Raw genomic sequence first — 23,385 nt, 5'->3', positions numbered from 1 at the left:
GAGTTGTAGATAAGTTAGAAAAAGATCCTGTACAAATTGTTGTACATATTGCAGTTATAGATTTTGTTGATATTGATGATGGTGGAAAGGAAATTATAAGGGAGATGCCACCTTTTGAAGCTGAATCTGCAATTGAAAATTTAGTTAAAGAGCAGGTGAAGTTGAGACTAGACAAGCTGAAAGAGTGGGTTGATAAAAATCACCAACAAAAGGTGAGTTCATTAAATAGCAACGTACTTTGATTTTTAGTCACAACATAAATCTATTTTTAATTTCTTTGTAACTATAACTATCATTGACCTGGAAAATGTTAGATTAGTTACTAAAAGTGGGTTGGTATTATGAGTAAAACTTAAAATGTTATTAGGTTTTTTTTATCTTTTAGTAAATACTTGATGTCTAGTTTGCAAGTGAAGCTCCTAAAATGTTTAATTAATATCCACGCCTCAGTACATTATATTAATGTTTATCCTGTTATAACAAAGTAATTTGACATTTGAAGGGTTAATTATGAGAAATAAAAAGATACTCTACCTAAATTCCCAGTTATAGCCACATAGTTTGAATTTAATCATAATAGAAATCTACTTCGATTTTGTTTGTGATTATAACCAATGACCCATAATGTTCCTCCTATACATTGTAATCGGGAATTATGGTAAAGTACATTGTAATTATCTATTGAAAGTTACCTACTATTATGAGTAAAACTTATGGTTTCATTAAATTGGATTCCTTTTAGTGAAAGTGCATGTATAGTTTGGATTTGGCGCCTCTAAAACAATTGATATACATGAACCACTACAATAAATTCATGTTTACCCTATAATACAAAAATAAATTGACATTATAATTTTTAAGGTTTAATAATTGTGAGAAATAGGGATGTAGTTTACTAAAATTTTCCATTATAGCAAAATACTTTAAGTTCTAAGTTTTTAATAATAACAAAATTCTACTTTTGTTTTTTTCTTGAGATTATAACGACCAATGACTTGTCACCTTGATATTATTGGAAGTTTTGGTAAAGTAATTTGCTATTATCTATGAAAAAAGTAGGTTGCTTTTATGAGTAAAACTTAAAGTGTGATTAGATCGAATTTCTTTTAGTAAATGCTTCATGTCTAGTTTGCAATTGATTATTTTAAATTGTTTAATATTCATGCCTCAGTAGTCAGTATAATATATTTAAAGTTTCTCAAGAAAACGTATAATTTACCCAAGAAACTATGATGATTTGTTTGTGAAAAAAGTGGTTAGATTGTGTACAATTGATCTTGGAGTATCTTTTCTGTTGAAGACAAGGGAACATGTGAAGATTGATTCATCACTGCTAAGTGTTAATATAGATTCATGGGCTCTTTTTTTTAACATGTACATTTTCTAGGATGGAGTTGTGACTATTTTATTTTGACAGGAGTATTTTTTCTCTATTTGGGAGATCCTTTTAAAGATAGGTGTAGTTGGGCATAAAACGGTTGGTATTAAATTCATATTAGGTATTTGTTACTATGTTAGCATTTAGGGTTTAGGCCGAAGTCCCTTAGGGTTTAGGTTAGACAAATGGCCCCTTATGTATCCCTATTTATATGAGGTTTAACCCTCAATATTAATTGATCAATCTTTTATCTTACACCATATCAGAGCTCTAGGTTAAAACTCTACTACTGACCTCAACTCGTAGCCATCGCCGTCCACATCCGATGACATTCTCTCATAGTCGTCAGAGGCGACTTCATTATGCTCGATATTTTTTCCTCCTAAAAAATAAAGCAACCATCGGCACTAAACCAAAGCTCTTTTAGCGGCTTCTTCTACTGCCTCATTTGGTTATGCCTCCTCCTAGGATGGCCCCTGCCTTCGAGCCTTCTGCCTTCTCCTCAACTCATCTCTTTTCTTCAGATCTATTTTCCGAGTCAGAATAGGCTCTGTCCGTGGCAACTCACACTCTATTTCTTTCTCGCTGCTTTTCTCCGGACACTGTACCACTGGCTTCATAATTGTTGTCACCATCGCTTCTCTCTAACCACTGTTTTTCTCTTTCTTTCTCTGACGAGTCGCTGCTATTAGCCACCATCGTCAGAGCTCTTCCACCGCTGTTGCTGTTGTCTTCATTTATGTTTTATTTTATTTTCCAGTTTAATCGGCTCCTCTCGATCAACGTGTCACGCGCGCAGGGAGGGGGGGGGGGGTTAGTATGTTATCATTTAGGGTTTAGGCTCAAGTCCCTTAGGGTTTAGGTTTGGCCAATGGCCCCTTATGTATTCCTATTTATATGAGGTTTAACCATCAGTATTAATCGATCAATCTATTATCTTCCGGTATTTATTTATGATTTTGTATTGGCTTCGGTTTTGGTTGTTATCTGGTATGAATTATTGATTTGTTAAATAGGATTTTGGATTTCTTGGGTGTTATTGATCAATGATGTTACTTTTGTGACAAATTTGTTGCCTAAGCTTGCACAATTGTGGCTGTGAGGGTAGTTACCAACCCACAACCTAACATCTCTTACATGTCTCATTGTAGTTTCACAGAGGAGGCATTTAATACACAATTGAAACTTTTTATCAAGTTTGCCATCCTTATATCAACGTCTGAAAAAATTTGCCATTGATAAAAAATTGAAACCACAATTTCTTTTTCAAGAAAGAACGAGAAAAATAAAAACATAAGAACATGAGAATCCTGAAAGCTAAAAGATTTGATGCAAATCACACAGACAGGTAACAAGTACCAAACTAATGATGACTTAATTCTAGATTTAAATAATAAACCATAAGAAGCTTGGGTAGATTTATTGAGTACACAATCAGCAGATCCACAAACTTTTCAAATTATAGTTACTACCAAAGATTCATTAGAACTTGAAGAAGCTGAATGAATCCTGACTGAACCACTAGGTATCTGACTCTTTGGTAATGCATGCCACTTATCAATGTACCCCATCGACTCCATGTATAAGTTGGGAAGTTGGCGTTTTTAAGCATTTTCAGGATCTTTATGGATCTACCAAGAAGCTGAGCTGTAGTTCTGACGTTATCTTCCCTTTTCTCTATTGCATCTTCATGATACTTCATAGTTATGACATGTGGTTAGTTGGTAAAGCAAGCACATAACGGATTTGCGATTATGGTTGATATCCACTCAAAAAGCTCCTCATCTGTTGGCCAATTTTCTTGCCCATTGCAGTGTATGGTTTGCTTGATCTTGTACATACAACTTACAGCAATGAACTTACAAAGTGAGTGATCTAGACTTACATTTTTCCTTGTCTTGAACTGTATCACAATTTTTGCTGCTTCATCACACAACCATTGGAGAATCTCCTTTGGCGTTTTTCCTTTACGAGCCTTATTTTGAAGATCAATTTGTAGCCACCTGCAGTATACTTCAACGTTGGTCCACACCTGTCTTGCTGCTTTTCTTGCCTTTACCAATTCACCGTTTGCATTGAGGCTTTCTTCGATATGTGTTACAAACTGGAGACCTTCCCTCGTACTAGCAAGTAATCCCTTCACATGATAGCTTGCAGTTTTAGGAAGTGAAAGGGCAACGACAGTTAATGTTACTACTACTAGGCTCCGACAGCTCTGGATTTCTTCTGGATGTGAGAGCGGGACTTGCTCATTGTCGAACTCTATTACTCCATAGAATCCTGTAGATTTCTTGAGAAACGTCATAAGATTATCCAACTCTTTCTTTTCAGACTCATGAAGAAGTCGAGTCATGGAATTGAGCATGTTTCTTAATATTTTCTTTGAAAGCTTTGCCTTCACTTCAATTTGTAAGATATAACCAACATATTCTTCCATCTCTTATCTCATATGGATGTTATATTCATCTGATTCTTCTTTAAAGCTTCTCAATAATGACTTGCAGAAATAGTAAGTACAACATAGGAAGATCATAAAAGTTATGGGAATGAGGCATATTATGTTCCATATAACCACAACCGTTATCTGAACTGCAATAAAAATGTTCAAGATCATGTTTTTGATGTTATGAAAAACCATTTTGCAATGGCGTCCTAGGATATGTGAAGAGACATGGCTGCTTTTCCACATCTGAAGCCTTTGGATCCATTGCTTCTCCACTCGGAACACATTTAGTCTAATGCCTTGAAAGGCGTCAGCTGCCATTGCAAGAGTGCAAACCAGACTTGCTATGCAAATATACAATCCCACCCACGGCATGGCTTCAGTAGGAGATTTCCAACCCAATCTACTAGACAAGAGATCGAAATGGAAAATTTTAAGTGCTGAGCGATGTAGCGGTTTTTATTTTGCATACTAGCGGTTTATGTAAAATTCCTCCACCTTTCCTTATTAAGGGCTGGACAATTGCTGATGTAATTAAGTAGGTAGTTGGTAGCCTTTTAAAGACATGACCCAAAGTAAACGAATAATGTTGCTAAAGCTTGACCAAAAGACTTGACCCAAAGTAAACGCATAGTGTTGCTAAAGCTAGACCAAAAGTAAATACATTATGCATCCATCAAATATCCTATTAAGAAAAGAATTCATTTAATTGACTGACTGTAAAAATAGGGAAATTAAGTAATGTAACAATATTTTAATGTGTATTTAAACAAAATAACCATAAAAAAAATATATTTAGTCCGGACCAAGAAAAAACATTTTTTTTGACAAAAAATTACATTTTGGACTGAATGTGGAACAACTTTGTCTGAATTTCTGATTTGAAAAAAAACACTTGTAATTTCAAGAACAAGTCCGAAATTTGATGAACAATTCCAGAATTCTGAAGAAAAACTTTGTTTTTTAACTTAGGGCATCCACAATGGGAATTTAATAGGAGTTGAATGAATGATGATTAGGAATGAATAGAGGTTGAATGTAACTATAATCATTATCTGAAGTGCTATACAAGAGTTCAAAATATCATTTCAGATATTATGGAAAACATTCTTGCAATGGCGGCCGGGGATATGCGTCGGGACAGGGCTGCTTTTCCAAAGCTAAAGCCATTGTATCCAATGTTTCTCGACTCGGAACACATTTAGATGGTCCTGCACCATTTCATGGAGAGGCTGAAATGAGTGGTGGCAGTCAAGCATCTGAAAAATTGGTGCTATACTACCTACTATTGTCCCAATTAATTTCAAGGTAAAAATCACATTGATTGACTACTTATAATCTGATTTATCATTTTGATAACCCCAAAAGCAGAAGACACAGGTGAACAAGCAATTGCAAATTAGGGGTTACCAGTCTCTGTCATTATCCAATACTTTTTAACATAATGAATGAGTCGCTTGTTGGAGAAGTTTATCTCTTGATGATTAGAATTAGGAATCAATATGTGCAACTCCTTGTACCATTGTTGTCAAACTCTTCTAGATGCTGAAACCATCAAGGCTACCGAAATTGACAATAGAACTAAAAGAATCAATAAAAAGAATAGTGTTCTGATTACCAAATATAGAATCAATAAAGGCATTATTGTAAAACTAACATATTTACAATAATGGTGAATATGAGGATACACAAGGCCACAGTATTCTGCAGAAGTTCCTTGTCATTCATAAGCCCTAAAATAGGGACCAAGAACATAATGCTGACAAACTTTGCTCCAATCCCTAGTCTGTCAGAATTGTTGGTGCTTAGATTCAGTGGTAGCTTTGTTGATATTGTTATCACTGTAATCGAAACATCGTTGATGGTAAAAAAATCTGCATCGAAAACAGAGCTTCCGTTGTCGAAAGCCTCGGAAGACATCGGCTGCAATTGCTAGAGTGCAAACCAGAGATGCTGCACAAATATACAATCCCACCCATGGCATGGCATCTGCAGGGGTTGTCCATGTCATCTTGCTAGACAAGAGAAAATGAAGAGTTAACTTGATCTAGCAATACAAAACCTAACTGATGCTTGATATATATACATAAAAGTTCAAGAAAGATTTTTATTTAATTTGATCAAGGAGAATATTAAAGAAACAAACTAGTGAGAAGCTAGACAGATATTTCCGGGAATCTGTTGACAAGACTTCTTATTTCCATTTTAGCCGGTTTGTGTATTTTTCATGCCCTTTCCTTCTCAAAGTACTTGATAGCTATTGATGTATCCAGCATAATGTAGCTAAGGGCTTAGGCTTGATCAAAGATCTCTGTGACCTTATATATATATATATATATATATATATATATATATATATATATATATATATATATATATATATATATATATATATATATATATATATATATATATATATATATATATATATATATATATATATATATATATATATATATATATATATATATATATATATATATATAGGATTAGGTTCACGTGAGACTGCCTAATTTTGTGAGACTGGTAAGACACAATCCTAGCCACTCATTTTGTAGATAAAAAAAATTTAAATGCAAAATAATTAAAAATTTTTGAAATTTTTTTTTTCAAATATTATTTTCATCATTTATATTTTCCAAAAAAAATTATAAAACATACCAAAAAAAATAAAAAATACCTTTTTTTACATATTCTAGTAGAATATTAGAATATTTTACATATATGACAAATCTAGTAAAATATTATAACATTCTAAAAATCACATTAAAATATATACAGTGTAATATTATATTAGAATATTTCACGTATTAAAGTGACGAAAATAATAATTAAATTCTTTTATTCGGATTTTTCATTTTATTTTGTATTTTATAATTATTTTTAGATTTGCTCGTACGATCTAACAAAATTAGCATGTCCCAAATGAACCTGAACATATATATATATATATATATATATATATATATATATATATATATATATATATATATATATATATATATTACACGTATGTAATATTATTATGTAGTGTGATGTGGTGCGGGTTGAACCACAATTTAGTAATTAAAAACCGCACCGCATAGTATGGTTTGAAAAAATTACGAACCGCAAACCGCACCACGATAGTTCTAAACAACATTATGCAGTGTGGGCGGTTTGTGCAGTTTATGTGGTTTGATGAACATCCCTAACACATGCACTTGAAATCAACCAGTCAACTTTCATCTAACTTTCACCTTTCACTATAACTTTATAACCTTCTGGTAAGTCTCTACATGCAATCAACTCCTCTAACAACAAACCCCTCATGAAAAATACTCGTCTAAACTTCGTGATTCTACACTACTACTACTGATCAATGAGATTTTAGCTAGAGTCGGACTAAGAAGAATCATTGTCTTATAGAAACCCAAAAATTCTTTGAATTCAAGGGTAAGTCTCTAAAATTGTTGTTTTTGATGATCATTCAGTGTACTGTAAAAAGAATATTATGTGGATGCTTCATTATGCATGTCTTCTTCTTGCCATATAACAAAAATGAAAAAGTGCATGCCTTCAATTTGCACAGAGTTACAACAATGCAAGTTTTTTTTTTTTTAAATTTTTTTTTAAATATATATATATATATATATATTTTTTTTTTTTTTTTTTTTTTTTTTTTTTTTGTCAAAGGAGCTCATCTAATTATGAAAGAAAGATAAATTGAGAAAAAAAGGGGATTCCTTGAAACAAATCACCTGTAGAGCCAACACCAACAACCAACTTGGAATTGTTTGTTGAATCAGTATTAGAGTTGAAGGTATATATCAGGGATGAATCGTAAGTTCACTAATTCTTTGAAGTATAGAAAGCCTTCTTAAAGTCCAAAATTTTGACACAATGAATGTAAAAATTTGGTTGCCAACCATGGCATCAGGAACATAATCCATCTCAGTGAAAATACTAAGAGGGTGTTTGGATAAATTAGCTTATAGCGGTAAGAGAAAGCAACTTTTTTAAAAGTGTTTGGATTAGAAATAAACAATAAGTTATAAGCAAGGGGATGCTTATTAAACTTAGCTTATTTAGCTTATTCCTACAACAATAAGTTGATTTTTAGTGTTTCCTATCCAAACACTTAAACTTGATACTGGTAAGGATAAGCAATAAGCTATAAGCACCCTCTTTTATTCCCTATCCAAACACCCTCTAAACAAAATCATCATAATCCTTTTTTCTTACGATACCCACTTGCAATTACATCAAGAACTACGATCTACAGAGGTTGGTTTGACTCGATAAATAAAGGCCTTTTTGATGAAATTTCGTGATTCTTGAACATTTCCCTCTCTCCATAGTGCTTGAATGACATTCTTATAGGTCGTATATTTTTCTGCTATGCCCATCACAAGTCTCCCTCAATTTATGCTCATACTCTTCCAATATTTTAGCTAACACTTTCTACACTCTAAAACAAGAGATGAGAAGAAAGAAGAAAATTGCACAAAGATGGTTCACGAACGATATGAAGTGGGCTTTATGGCACTAGCAAATCACCAATCGTTGGAGTTAGGGTAAATTACCTGAATGGTCCTTATGGTCTGAGGTAATTTCTTCTTTTGGTCTCTAACTATTTTTTTAACGCAGACAATCCTAACTACATACTTTTGTTGCGTTTTTGGCCCTTACCATATGTAAATTGACTATATTACCCTCATCAAAATTTTATATTTTTATTTAGGGTAAATTACACGAATGGTCCTTGTGGTTTGGGGTAATTTGCGTGTTTGGTCCCTAAGACTTTTTTCTAATTTGGAAGGCCCTCAAACATTATTTTGTTGTGTCTTTGTCTTTCGTCCCTATTAAATATAAAAAGACTATTTTGCCCTTAATATAGATTTTTTATTTTCTTTTATTTATTTATTGTTTTAAAACAAATAAAAAACGATCGGCCACCACTAGTTAAACTCAGCATCCCACCCACACGTTATGTGATCAAAGATCCAACCACCACACCAAAATCATAACTGTTCAATAGTCACCATCGATCACTACCGTTTACCGTCATCAACAACCACCGGTCACCGCCCACAAATCATATCCAAAGTTGAAATTAAACCTTAAACCTAAAACCAAATTTCATATATGAAAAATCCAAAGTCAAACCTCAAACCTCAAAGTTGAAATCAAAACCACATGTGAAATCAAACATCAAAAACATATTTGAAATCAAACCTCATATTCAAAACCTTAGGAAACTTAAAAAAACAAACCCAGATTCTAAACTCACATGTGAATCCGCTACTAAAATCAAATCAACATGTTTTATGCCTAACTGAATTCCTGATTAGAAATCCAAAAACATCAGGTGAATAAATTAGGTGAAGATTTACTTCCGAAGAAACTCAAATAAAACTTCAGAAACAACATAGGTGATGACATCGAAATCAAAATCCTCCCAGGTTGATCTTTTGTGAAGAAATTGAAATTAGGTTTCTGAAGTGACCAACAATTTCCGGATCACATTGATTTTTCAATAATGTTTGAATAGTTAGGAGATGCAGCAATGAAGGTGTGGTGGTTTCGATTCCCATCATCGATGGTGGTGCTGCTCCGATTCACGATTTTTTTGCAAAGGTTGTTGGGCTCTGGTGGGTTGATGTGGTGCTGGTGGTAAATAAACAAGGTTTTCATCAGTGTGGTGGGGATTTCTCTCGCTGGCGATGTTGTTTTAAGTAGCAGTGATACAGGGATTGAGCATGTGACGATCGATCTACCTTTTTCTTTTCTTCTTTCTACCCATTTGCGTCTTGTAGCCACCACAATCACCGGTTACCACCCCTTTTTCTGAATCGAACAGAGAAAAGAAAAAGAGAGGAAGAAACCTTACATGGTAGCAGCGGTCATCGGAGAAGTGGTGAGTTTTGGTAATGTGAGAGTGTAAATGAAAGGGTGGATGGGGGATAAAACGAGGATTGGTGGGTGGGGAGGGGGCTTTTGTTTCTTTTTTTTTTTTTAATTAAAAATGATGAATAAGTAATCAAAAATCAAAAAAATATTAAGGGTAAAATAATCATTTTATGTTTCATAGGGACCAAACATGTAACAAAAATACATTCTAGGGATCTTTCGAAATAAAAAGAAGTCTTAGGGACCAAACGTATAGATTACCCCAATCCATAGGGACCATTCATATAGTTTACCCTTTTATCCAGTTAAACAAATGTTTAATTAGAAATAACATTGGGTCGACCATCCACCCTTCACCCCCACCTGTTTGAAAGCGGGAGTTCTCTCGTCTCTCATATCATCTCCATACATAGCACTAAAAAGAAACCAACTTGAACTCCATTTAGCTGCCATTGGAAAGCACCCTCACAACCGGAAAAATATACATACCTTCATGCGACTCCATTTCTCCCATTTTCCCGATCTTTCCATTGTTCCACAGCAGAGCATCACCACCGACAAACTTTTTTTTTTGAAATTCCATGAACACGAGTCATCATGTTCGAAATCTCATTTCATCACCATCAAAGTCCACATCAACCGTTGTCGGAATACTAACATGTGATGACTGGATTTTGATTTTGATTTCTTTTTCTTTACGTGAGGTTGGTTTAATATAAGGTACATAGCTGGTCAAAATCAAATAAACACTTATCGCCACCACTACCTAAGATTATCCTCATTAGTAACCCAACCCAACCCAATTTGTTTATAAAAAAATAATTTCTCTTTCCTCCACTTATACAACCTAACCCAATCCAATTATTCACACTCATTAGCAATCCAAACCAATCCAATTTTATATTAAAAAGTATATAAAAATATATATTAATATTGATTTTTTTTGTAGAGAAAAATAAATTATATATTTCGGTATATTTTATTTGATTTTTTTACCAAGTATAAAATATAGTTATTAACTAAATTAGATTTAAATATAAAAGTTAATTTAAGTCCACAGGAACACTTGGCAACATAAATAAATAAAAATACAAAAACATTTTGGTGAACGGCTCGTTGGGGCAGCTAGATCACGGGCAACTAGATCACTAACACTACTACAAAAATACCCTTTAGTGACATGCATTGCGTGTCATAACATGCACATACGAAGGAAGAACCTGTCATAAAGGAAGACGACACACATTTGTGTGTCGTAACCTTACGACAAACATTTATGACCTGCATAGATGACACACAATGCGTATCAAGGAAGCCTCTGCCATATAGGAAGATGACACGCATTTGCGTGTCGTAACCTTATGATGCGCATTTACGACACACATTGTGTGTCATAATTTTAAATGTTTTAAAAAAATATATTTTTTAAAAATATAGATTTTTTATAGGTTACTAATTTTCAAATTAAATTACAATTGATGTCTCATAACACAACATAAAATACATTATAGAATAAAAAAAATATATTTCAAACAATAAATGTACCACATTCATTAATTTAATATACTCTGTGTTTCATACAAAAGATCTATTTCATACAATAAGTGTATCATCAAAAGAAACCATTTCCTTACGCAACCTAGAAAGAGCATAAGATAATAAACCGACCTTATGTATCTTATCTTTAAATAAGTGAAGCTTTCTTGACATTTTTAGCTAGGCATGAGCATGGGCATGGGCATGGGCATGGATATGGGCATGGGCAAGGGCATGAGTATGGGCATAGGCATACACATATGCATACAAATACGCATGGGCATGGGTATAGGCATGGGCATGGGCATAGGACTAAGCATGAGCATAGACATAGGCATAGGCATAGACATTTTTAGCAGCTTCCATGGCTTCTTCCATTTCCTTTGTTAGCAGCTTCCATCATCAGCAGTACAACTAACGATTGAAATGAAGAATGAAACTTATTTATATCTACAAAAAACTTCAAGAAAAAAAAATATTTAATGTTTATATATAACAAGAACATATTGAATGCATAAATAACAAGAGCCAATAGGAAGTCATTTTCTATTCCCTTATCAGTATGTGATGATTGGGGCTGTTTATTTCCTCTGAAATAGTTTTGCCCATTTTGAAAATGGGGCAAGAAGAACTTGCAACAATTAAGCATCTGATTATGATTAAAGTAGATACCATTTTAACAAAATAGTTGCCTTTATGCAACAACAATATCAATATCATAACATTGAAAGATCACATGTAATTTTAGTGTAGATTATAAAATAACTATCCAAGAAAAGCTAACAGCTATGGCACCTTCTTTATATGAATGTTAGTAGTCATGGAATCTGCATTGTATGGCAATTTTTTATCAGGGAGTGTGAACAAATCTTCATAATATACATCCAAGATTTTAGCCAAGCGTACCTGAAAATATAACTAAGTTATATCTTACATTTATCCCAATATAAATATACATAAAATAAAAGAAGAACTAGAAAATCCCTTTTGGTGCTTTCAAGGGCAGAAATGGAAATCACATCTGCAAGCTTGGATATGGCTTGTACATCTTGAGGAACCGAAGGTGAAGGAAGTAGGGACCTGTAAATGGGAAAGGATTGTTATACCCTTCTGTCTACATACCTATTTGGATTGAGAGTAAGAGAAAAGAGAAAGGTGTTGAACCTCTCTTTAATTTGCAAGATCTTTCAAATTTCTTGTTGTTCCTGGTGTAAACAAGACAAAAGACTAAAAAATTTGGGTCAATAGTGACAGAGAGCTAAAAATAGGTAAATTATATTAAAGTATTTAAGCCGGTTCACAAAATAATAAAAAGATAATAGATGATAAGTTTTCATGATGAAAGAAATATAATCATAACTAACCTGGTTAACAAATCCTAAGCTACCTCTCATGTTTTGAAGTGAGCTCTCAGCAATGTATACAAGAACCTATAGAGCATATGTAAATTTGCCTAACAGGAAGAAGTACATCAACTCATACAACTAAATCACCAGTGGCTCCAAGGGCAGAAGGGTCATATGAAATAATAGCATAGTTATGAACAGGGTGAAGAATCTTATCGGGAAAGTCTCCTTAAGCCAACCACCAGGAAGTCTCCTTAAGCCATCCACCATGAAGTTCAAATGCAAGAACAAAACTAGTTCTCTATATGACAATTGACAAAGGGTGATTTAGTCAATACCTTAGGATGACAATGGGTAATTTAGTCAATAAAAAGGATACATAATTAATCTTAAAAGACACACCCAACCCTATGTCAGCCATAACATGGTGATCACCACCAACATACGCTGATTTTGGCTCCTCAACCTGAGTGCCAACTGGAAAATCAGAGAGATGATGCTTTGCATATTTCAACAGTTCCTCATGTTCAACTCTTGATGCATCATGTACCATACACGGAGTCCTTGTATAGTTTTCCTAATAATTTCCAAACAACATTTTCTTTCAAGAACAAAATCCACATGGAATCAATAAAAAGGATGATTGTAATACTAATAGCAGATACTCTAGTTGTTAAATGCATAAAATAACAACTTAATTTCATTTATTTGTGTATTATAGCATCCTGTATTAATTTCTTTATAGTTTCTAGTTTATAGAACACCATTGTGCTTTGAAAAATCTAACTAATGATCAATGATGACATTCTTATTTCAACTTTTTTCTTATTGGGACATTGTACTTTAAAAATCTAAATATGCAAATTGATTTGTGTTTATTTGACATTGCTATAACATGGTAGATTTTTTTAAGTATAGTGAAAGTAGGATGCTATGGTAAACAAATCAATGAAAATACAATGTTATTTCTTATTTTCTTGCATGTAACCATAAAATATAAGGTGTGAGATGCACAACTACAAAATCCTCCAAAAGTGTATTGTTTATTCTGTTGATTAAGCCTTCTGAAGCAAGAAGAGGATTGTTGGCATATTCAGCAATCTCAACCTTCACTTCTTAATCTATATAAATAATAAATAAAAGTAATGTTTTTGATCATAAAATATGTAAAAGACAACTTTCAAAAAGATAAATGACAAGAAATAAAGTGAAAAGTAAACAAGCACATGTTCTTTGACCTCCCAATACAATGACCTCCCAATCCAATAAATCTTGATTTCTTACAGAGTCAACAAGTAGCTCCACCATTTGAGGAACATAACTCCTCAAATCATCATAAGAGTAACCCATTTGTTCCCTTGAAGCAGAAGTTATCACATTGCCACCAATTTCCTCCACTTCATGTGGTGGTTGTTGAGGCCAACAAAATTAATAACCCTAAATATTACACACTAAAATAGTGTATAGTGGTAAAGGGGTCGAATCCACGGAGATTGGTTCAATTTATAACTCTATGAAAAATCTCTTTGTAAAAATACTTGTAAAATAACAATAAAAATGGGGGGGTTTTGGTGCTTTGAAATACTTGAAACAAACTAGAATTAACTATGATTTAAATAGACAATTTCAACAAAGATAAGGGTTTGATGTAAAATCAGTTAGAGAAGGATGGTTGACTTAAGGTTTCCTCACTTTAACTTTTGATGAACATATCATTAGAATCCAATGGTGTAATACTTGTTTTAAATTCTTAATTTGGCTATAGTAATCCAAGAAGCTTGAGATTACCTAGACTTTTCTTAGTCGTTAAAATGGTTAGAGAAGCTTATAACAATTTCCTTAGTCAAAGTCACAATTTCCATTAAGCATGTAATTAGTGAAAGTCAACTAGCATTAAGAACCAAAAAGTCACCAAATCCAAGAGGGGTCAAATGCTTTCACCACCATGTTGAAGGAAATGTTTTTATGATTGTGTGAAGCAAAAACAACACAAAAATCATTTGTTTCTTGCTAATTTGAGGATCCTTTACTTAATCAAGAAATTAGCCAACTAATCACCACGAACACATTTAAACTCATGAACTAAAACATGCAAGTAGTGATAAGATGTTAAAACACAAAACATTCCTATAAAGATTTAACAACATGTTCATGGATTCTTTAACATTCAACAAGAGTTCAAAGGATTCAACAAAAGTCAACCAAGATTAGTTTAGCCAAGCATGGCTAAACTCAAAGAAACAAAGTTAGAGAAGATTGTACCAAACATTAAGCAAGAACCAAGTGGTAAAAAGATGATGTTCTTGAGGTGTTCTTGGCCTTCAAAAGTCTTCAAAACTCCAGAGAGAATCTTCAAAAATTGGATGTCCAAGAGTTTGCAAAAGATAGGAACCAACCTTCCCCATATAGCTTAAAACATGAATTCCCGGAAATGCCCCTACAGGGCCTTGCGCGACCCGCGTGCTTCTGCGCGGGTGGGTTGCACGGGTGGTGCCTGACATGGGCTTATTTGAGTTTTTGGGCCTCCAAAGCATATCCCACTAGCCCAGATCGAATCTAACCACCTCCTAGCCCATTTTCTTCAAGTTTTTCTTCATTTTAAGCCCAATTTGGCTTCTCCAAATCCTCCAAAGCTCGTGAACTCACCCGATTAATAATCTACGCACACTTGAATACTCGCTCGCATCTTGCAAATTTAAAGTTTATTTCTCTCCAAGCCTTCAAATAATCATCAAGATCACTCCATGCATCATCTCCACTACCCATCAAGCCCAAAATCCTTTTTTTCTACCAAGTCCCATCGCTTCCCATATGTCCCGAACACTCCTGCTCCGCTAGACCCGATGTGACAACCCAAAGTTTTTCCATCGCCGCAACCCATTTCATCCGTAAAACTCATTTTAAGCGAATTGTTTCGATTTTCTTTTTGGATTAGGTCAATTAAGTTAAGACTTTTATTTGACCTTGTAAGTATCCAAACATGTTGGAAACATGTTAAAACACCCCAAACTAATAATTAGAAAAAATTTAGTTTCGACCATATCGGGTAACGACAACTTAATCGGGTGCGACCAAAAGCCTCGGTTAACATCAATATCGGGTAGAATTCCACCGTGTATCAAATTCAAACCATATTTAAAGTGAATTAAGACTCATTTGGATCCTTTTCACTCTCTCTCTAACCTCTCTCCTCAACTCAAGAATTTGGTCCAAAAATAATCCATTTCAAGCCTCAAAACACCAAGGTAATCATCCTAGCTTCTTGTACATCATACTTAGCCTTCAAATTCGAGTTCAATTCATGAATTAGGACCTCAAACATGTCTTTATGGCCCTAGAACACTCTTGGGCCGTGAACACATATAAATGGTGTTTTTGAGTCTCAAAACCCTTCCAAATCACCATTGGAGCTTAGATATGGCTTAAGGACTTATTGGATTGGACTTAGAACACCTTAATCATGATTTTTGGGGAGTAAACATGAGTTTACTGCACAAGAACAAGCTTGGGCCGTAAACACGATTTCATGGGGAGTAAACTCCTTTTTGGGTGTTAAAATGCAACTTACACACCTCATAAGCCCTGTAATAAAGTCTAGAAGCAACCAGAAACAAGTTAGGGACCTTAAACTTGATTAAAACAACTCCATAAGGAGTTCACGGCCGTAAACCCCCCAAGAATGGGTTCCTGGGCCGTAAACTCCTATAAATGGGTTGTTTGATGCCCTAAACTCATCCCTTGGCTTGTAAAATTGAGTAGAATCAATTGTGATTAATCATTGACCTTCAAAACACTTAAGAATGATGTGGGTGAGAGTTTACGGCTGTAAACACTTAGTTTACTGTCATAAACTCATCATTTAGTCCATATGGTTGAGTTAATTCCTTGATAATGCCCTAGAACCAAACCTAGCAACACCTCTCATTTGATTTAAGGTCATTTAGCACATAAGAACACCCCACCATGAGTTTACGGCTGTAAAATCATGGGGATGTGGTGTTTAGGGCTGTGAAGACTCCCTAGAGTTTACTCTTGAAGAGTAAACTCCATATTCAATCCATTCATGTCCATAAACGTCACCCAGGTCACTCCAAACACTTAATTTTAAGTGTTTTCGCGTCTTGGAGTGTATAATCGTATCTGATTAGTGTTTTAAAATCTAATTAGATACATTTTATGTATCATTTAAGATTAGATAGGAACCTTGCATGTTTTCAAGCCTTGATCCGACATTTAGCATCCTCGTTGACACATTTCTCGCCCGGTGAGTTCATACCCCTACCCTTTTTCAATGTTTTTCACTGTTTTAAGGGGAGGGGGGGGGGGGGGGAATACAAGCAAAGTATGAACTTGCAGATAATCATACTTGTACTCAAAACTTATTTTATATGTGTTGTGTTTCATAGGACCTATGTTTTTAACACTGATAATCATAACAGATAACTGTTTGAACTTGTAGATCACATTATCATAGTATTTGTGAAAAACGTTATAAATTGTTGTACTTTATATTTTCACAAATGGTTTTCCATATTATGTTTTGTATAAGGAATCATACTAATCATAAACTAAGATTAATACGAATATAACTAATAGGATAGAACGAATACGAATACGAATAGGATTAGGAATAGGAGTAGGAATACGAATACGAATACGAAATAACGCCTTTGGATGATGCCAAGACTTCGAATATACAACTAGTGTACCCCTTGGGTGTCACCAGAGTTTCGAAATTAATTTGACAATACGCCTCTGGACATCGACTGTCGACAGAGCTTCGAAAATACGTTTAAGGTACCCTTTTGGAAATCACCAGAACTTTGAAAATACTGTTAATGTGCGCTTCTGAGTGAATCCAAATATTCGAAAATACCTCTAAGTATAGCAAATAATCAACAATCGAATGTAGGATAACTAAGATATCAGAATACTTAACTAAAACTATAAGTAAGGTAGTTACTAGTACATCGAAATCTAAACTACTAATTAAGTATTAATTGGACAGTTAAACACTTAGGAAAATATGGTATTTTCCTGGAATAACGTAACTACTCGTAAATGAATTAAATAGCGAAATGATAACTAAAATACTTAGGAAAATATGGGATTTTCCTGGAATAACGTAACAACTCCTAAACGAATTAAATAGCAAAATGATAACTAAAATACTTAGGAAAATATGGGATTTTCGTTGAATAACGTAACAACTCGTAAACGAATTAAATAACGAAATGATAACTAAACTGTTTTTACATAAGAAAATTTGGGATTATCTTGGTTAGTAGCATTTTCAGAAACCAAAAGGAATCTTATACATTTTCATAAAAACAAACCGCTTATGAACTCACCAGCTTTATGCTAATTTTCAAACTGCTTGTATTCTCAGGTTCTTCTTAGACAGGTACCCTGCGTGCTTTTGCAGAAGACGGAGTGAATGGAAGTCACGTGTTTCTTTTGTTTAAACTATGTATCTATGAAACTTGTACTACTTTACTTTTCAACTGATGTAATGAAATCTATGTAATGTAATGTAATGTTTTGTGATTTACTTCGCTTACTATGTACATTGGTTATGATATTCACATGAAGTCACCTCCGCCCCGAGATGTTTCCGCCTTTGGTTTCAGGGTGTGACACCTAAAAACCTGCAATTATGCTCACAAGATTCGAAAGTACCCGAAATAGTCATAAAACAACTAAAAGGAAAATATGCATGGAAATTATCTAAATAGTGAATGAAATATGCTTAAAATAAACTATAAAAAGAAGTAAACAAAACAAACTATCATCATGCACAACATGCAAGTGGCTCCTATTAAGTGTGATTTTGAAGGCCATACGTTCAAGAACATGTGTAGCTCCATATGAAGCTAGTGTTATGTAGATTGAGCCACTATTAACATACAAGACAATAGAGCAAACTAGTAAAAAGCTAGGACTTAATCGGGAAACAAAGTCAAAAGGAAACACCTAACATGTCTGATGTTTAGTATCACCAACACCATAGCCTTCTAATAATCTTTATAACCTTGGATTTTCTCTTCACATGGTAATAGTAGAAGCGTGTCAAATTTGAATCCAAAACTGAACAAAAGTAATTAAGATTTTCATTAAACCACAAAATTATGGTCGCTTATGGCTAAAACATTAGAAAACAAGTATGATTACTACCTTTCTCTAAAATTTTCCTGATGTTGAAATGGGGATCGATGACCAAATCAGGGTCAAAATCACACCTTCGATGAAGTTGTAGTGGAGATGTTGATTCGAGCCATATATATCGCACTAAAATGGTAGGGGTTATCGATTAATAATGTTATACTATGAAGGTGAAAGTGAATGGGAATAATGAGAGGGGAAAAACATTTTTAGTGTAATATACAGAAGATTCATTTGAGCCCTAGAAGATGGTCATAGATACTTGGTGGTGCGAGATCGTAGGTTTGGTGGTGGTGTGATGTTGGTGTGGGAGAAAGGAAGAGTGGGCACTGTTGATCGAAGGTTTATGGGTACTTGACAAAGAGAAAGAAGAGTGATTGTGATATTAGGGATTTTTAAGTATTCTAGTGTCAGAAAGAGAGAGACAACCGAGGAGAGAAGAGAGAAGATTGAGGAGGTAGAAAGATGGATAAAAAGTAGAGTTGAATACAACAACTTTTAAATTTTTTTAGCATTTCATTTTCCCCCGTTAGTTACTAAAGATGAAAATGCGCGCGTTTCATTAAAAAAAATATAAAACAACATGATTTCACGACACACTTTTTATGATAGGTGCCCTCCATGTTTTTTTTTGTTATGACACTAATTTTAGGGCACACAAAAATGTTCATCCTAAATCCTTCAAATTTTGGGAGAGCTTACGTTATTTTTAGGGCACACACTTTTGCGTATCATAGAACAATGTGTGTCATGGTTCGCGTGTCATTAAAGGTTATTTTTCTAGTTGTGCAATGGGATAGTCTAATATTTCTTCACCAGAGGTTCATCGGTGACGAGTGATATGAAACTGAAACCCGACCGAGGTTTAATCGTAGACTTCTGCTGCCGAGATCTCCCTCTCCTCACATGGGTTATTTGTGTCTGGGTTCAAGGATTCGACTTTCGAGGATACTCACTTGAGGTTTTTTTGTTGACGGTCTAGAAGTAAATGGCAATAGTATTATGATGGCGTCAAGAAGATATGGCGTGACAGGCGACAAGATGTGGCAGCGCTGAGGGGGCTGCCTTAGGTTTGATGAGTACCGAAGCAGTGACGGTTGTGGATGAACATTCATTGCATGACGGTAGTGATCAGAGAGATCTTTTCTGCAGCACAGCCGCTAAAAACCACGATCTAGGGTTTTAATTTCACGATGATTCGTCTGTCATATCTAGGGAAGAAAGAGAGAAGCAGTAGAAAGGAAGGAAGGAGATGCAGCTCGATGTTGAAGATGAAACAGAGAGGGAAGTGAAGGAAGTGGGTTTTGGTGGGACCCACATGAATTTTTCATCATAGAAATTTTTCTAAACAAAAATTAAATTAAATAATATATAATTCTAAAAATAAAATTGTAAGAGTAAAACTGTTTTTTTTATCTTTAGTAAAGACCAAATATTCAAGAAAATAAAGCTTTAGCAGGGACCATACGTGTTAAAAAAAAAATAGTTAAAGATCAAATGAGCATATTACTGCAAACCACAGGGGACGTGTAATTTTCTTTCTGCTGATCTACCATGTTTTCTAATCTACCACTTTATGTTCCCATGTTCCTTAATCCTTATCTTCTTCCTTTTGAATCTCCTTGTAAAACCGTGGGGTTCTCTTAGCTACAACCTACAGGCCGGTTGGATGTATTTATCTTCAATACACATACTTTCTAACTTGGGGTCATAAAATCTTCCGGGTGTCACTGTAGGTACTAGGTATACCTTCTGGGAGGTGCTTAATGAAAAACTAAAACTTTTTATTAAGTTTATAATTCTTAAATTAAAAGTTTTTGAGAAGTTGACATTCACAATATATATAAACCACAATTTCTTTTTTCAAGAAAGAAAGAGTAAAACAAAAAGATACGATCCTAAGAAACTTGAAATCCACAAGATTTCATGCTAATACCACTATTGAGATTAGTAACACTAATAATGAGTAAATTCTGGATATGCTAAATCCTAAGGACACTCATTTTATTTCTTGAGTACACAAGTTAATAGATACACACACTTGTTATATAATAGTTACTACGAAAGATGCATTAGAACTTGAAGAAGCTGGTTGAATCCTTGCTGAATTACCGTTGGGTATCTGACTCTTAGATAATGCATGCCACTTATCAATATACCCCATTGACTCCATGTCTAAGTTGGGAAGTTGGTGTTTTTTAAGCAATTTCAGGATTTTTTTGGATCTACCAAGAAGCTGAGCTGCAATTTGAATGCTCTCTTCCCTTTTCTCTATTGCATCTTCATGGCACTTCATAGTTATGACACGTGGTAAGCTGGTAAAGCAAGCACATAGCAGATCTGCAATTATGGTTGATATAAACTCAAATAGTTCATCATCTGTTGGCCAATTTTCTTGCTCATTGCAATGAAGCAGTATGGTTTGACTGATTCTATACATGGAACTCGCAGCAATGAACTTACGAAGTGAGTAATCCAGACTTACATTTTTCCTTATCTTAAACTGTATCACAATTTTCGCAGCTTCATCACCCAACCATTGAAGAATCTCCTTTGAAGTTTTTCCATTTCTAGCAGTCTTTTGAAGATCAATTTGTAGCCATTTGCAGTGTACTTCAACATCTGTCCACACACGTCTTGCTGCTTTTCTTGCCTTTACCAACTCACCATTTGCATTGAGGCTTTCTTCCATATGTCTTACAAATTGGAGACCTTCCCTCATACTTGAAAGTAACCCCTTGACATGGCAGTTTGCAATTTTGGGAAGTGCAAGGGCAATGGCAGTTAGTGTCACTGCTACTAGGCTCCAGCAATTCTGGGTTTCTTCCAGATGTAAAGGTGGGACCTGTTCATTGTCGAACTCTACTACTCCATTGAATCCTGTAGATTTCTCGAGAAGCTTCATAAGATTCCTTGACTCTTTCTTTTCAGACTCGTGAAGAAGTCGAGTTATAGAGTTTAGCACATTTCGCAATATTCTCATTGAAAGCTTCACATCCGGATCAATCTGTAGGACATAACCACTATATTCTTCCATTTCTGATATCGCATTGCAATCAGATGCATTTGGTTCTTCAGTAAACGTTTTCAAGAAATACTTGCCGAAATAGTAACAACATGAGAATAAGATAAGAAAACATCTGGGAATAAGACTTATCATGTTACATGTAACTATAATCATTATCTGAAGTGCTATACATAAGTTCAAAATCATATTTCGGATATTATGAAAAACCTTCTTGCAACGGTGGCTTGGGATATGCGTAGGGATAGGGCTGCTTTTCCACAGCTGAAGCCTTTTTATCCAATACTTCTCGACTCGGAACACGTTTAGATGATTCTTGCTCCATTTCTTGGAGAGATTGAAATGACTGGTGGCAGATAAACATCTGAAAATTGGTGCTATACTACCTATTATCACCCCAATTGATTGCAAGATAATAATTGCACTGATTGACCACTTATAATCTGATGCATCATTCCGAAAATTTGATTTATCAACAAACTGGTCCATCAAAATAAAAACTGAAATGGAAGCAAGGATTGAGCATATAACCCCAAAAGCAGAAGACACAGGCGAACAAGCAATTGCAAATTGTGGGTTACCAGTCTCTGCCATCATCCAATACTTTTTAACATATCGTATGAGTCCCTTGCTGGAGAAGTTTATATCTTGATGATTAGAAGCCAAAATGTGTAACTCTTTGTATCGTTGTTGTAAAACTCTTCTAGTTGCTGAAACTGTCAAGGCTACTGAAATTGGCCATGGAATTGGTAGTATAAATAAAAGGATTATTGTGGCCATTGACAAACTCGCTGAAGCACTAATAACTTGGATCAACATGTTTACAGTAATGGTGAGCATGAGGATACATAAGGCCACGGTATTCAGCACAAGTTCCTTGTCATTCATAAGACCTAAAGATGGGAGAAAGTTGGCTAACATGATGACCAAGAAAGTGATACTCACAAACTTTGCTTCAATCTCATGTCCTGTCAAGGCACTGCTTAGATCTACGGGTAGCTTCGTTGATATTGCTATCAGTGTAATGGAAACAGAATTAATGGTAAAAAATCTGCATGGAAACCAGAGCTTCCATTGTTGAAAGCCTCGGAAGACATCGGCTGCCATTGCTAGAGTGCAAACCAGAGATGCTGCACAAATATACAATCCCACCCATGGCATGGCGTCTGTAGGTGATGTCCATGTCATCTTGCTAGACCAGAGAAAATGAAGAGTTAACTTGATTTAGCAATACAATAGCTAACTGATGCTTGATAAATATATACATACATAGGGGTTCAATAAATATTGCTATTTAATCAATGAGAATATGGATGGAAGTATGAAACAAACTGGCGAGAAGCTAGGAAGATATTTCCAGAAATCCGTGATCAGAATTCTATTTTCCATTTTTAGCCTGTTTGTGTAATTTTCGTTCCCTTTACTTCTCTGGGGCTTGACAATTCTAGATGTAAGCAGGTCGTTGGAACTTGGAAGCAGGATAATTAATGTAGATAAAGTTTGACCCAAAGTAAACGCGTGATGTTGCTAGAGCTTTAGTCAAAATAAATACACTAATTAACTGATGTATAGTAACAGGAAGAATAACAAAACCATAATAGTT

General features: G+C 34.5%; 1 protein-coding gene across 1 annotated transcript; it reads right to left on the bottom strand.

The window, feature by feature from the left end:
• Nucleotides 1–20,801: 20,801 nt before the first annotated feature.
• Nucleotides 20,802–22,970, bottom strand: LOC145004922 (uncharacterized). The gene has a single exon (XM_078963955.1). It carries the CDS (start codon nt 22,968–22,970, stop codon nt 20,802–20,804), a length of 2,169 nt encoding a protein of 722 aa, XP_078820081.1.
• Between the last annotated feature and the right edge of the window lie 415 nt (nt 22,971–23,385).

Source organism: Lactuca saligna, chromosome 1 (assembly GCF_052625555.1).
Source record: "Lactuca saligna cultivar CGN05327 chromosome 1, ASM5262555v1, whole genome shotgun sequence".
In the NCBI taxonomy this organism is placed as follows: Eukaryota; Viridiplantae; Streptophyta; class Magnoliopsida; order Asterales; family Asteraceae; genus Lactuca; species Lactuca saligna.
This window is presented reverse-complemented; position numbering and strand designations above follow the sequence as displayed.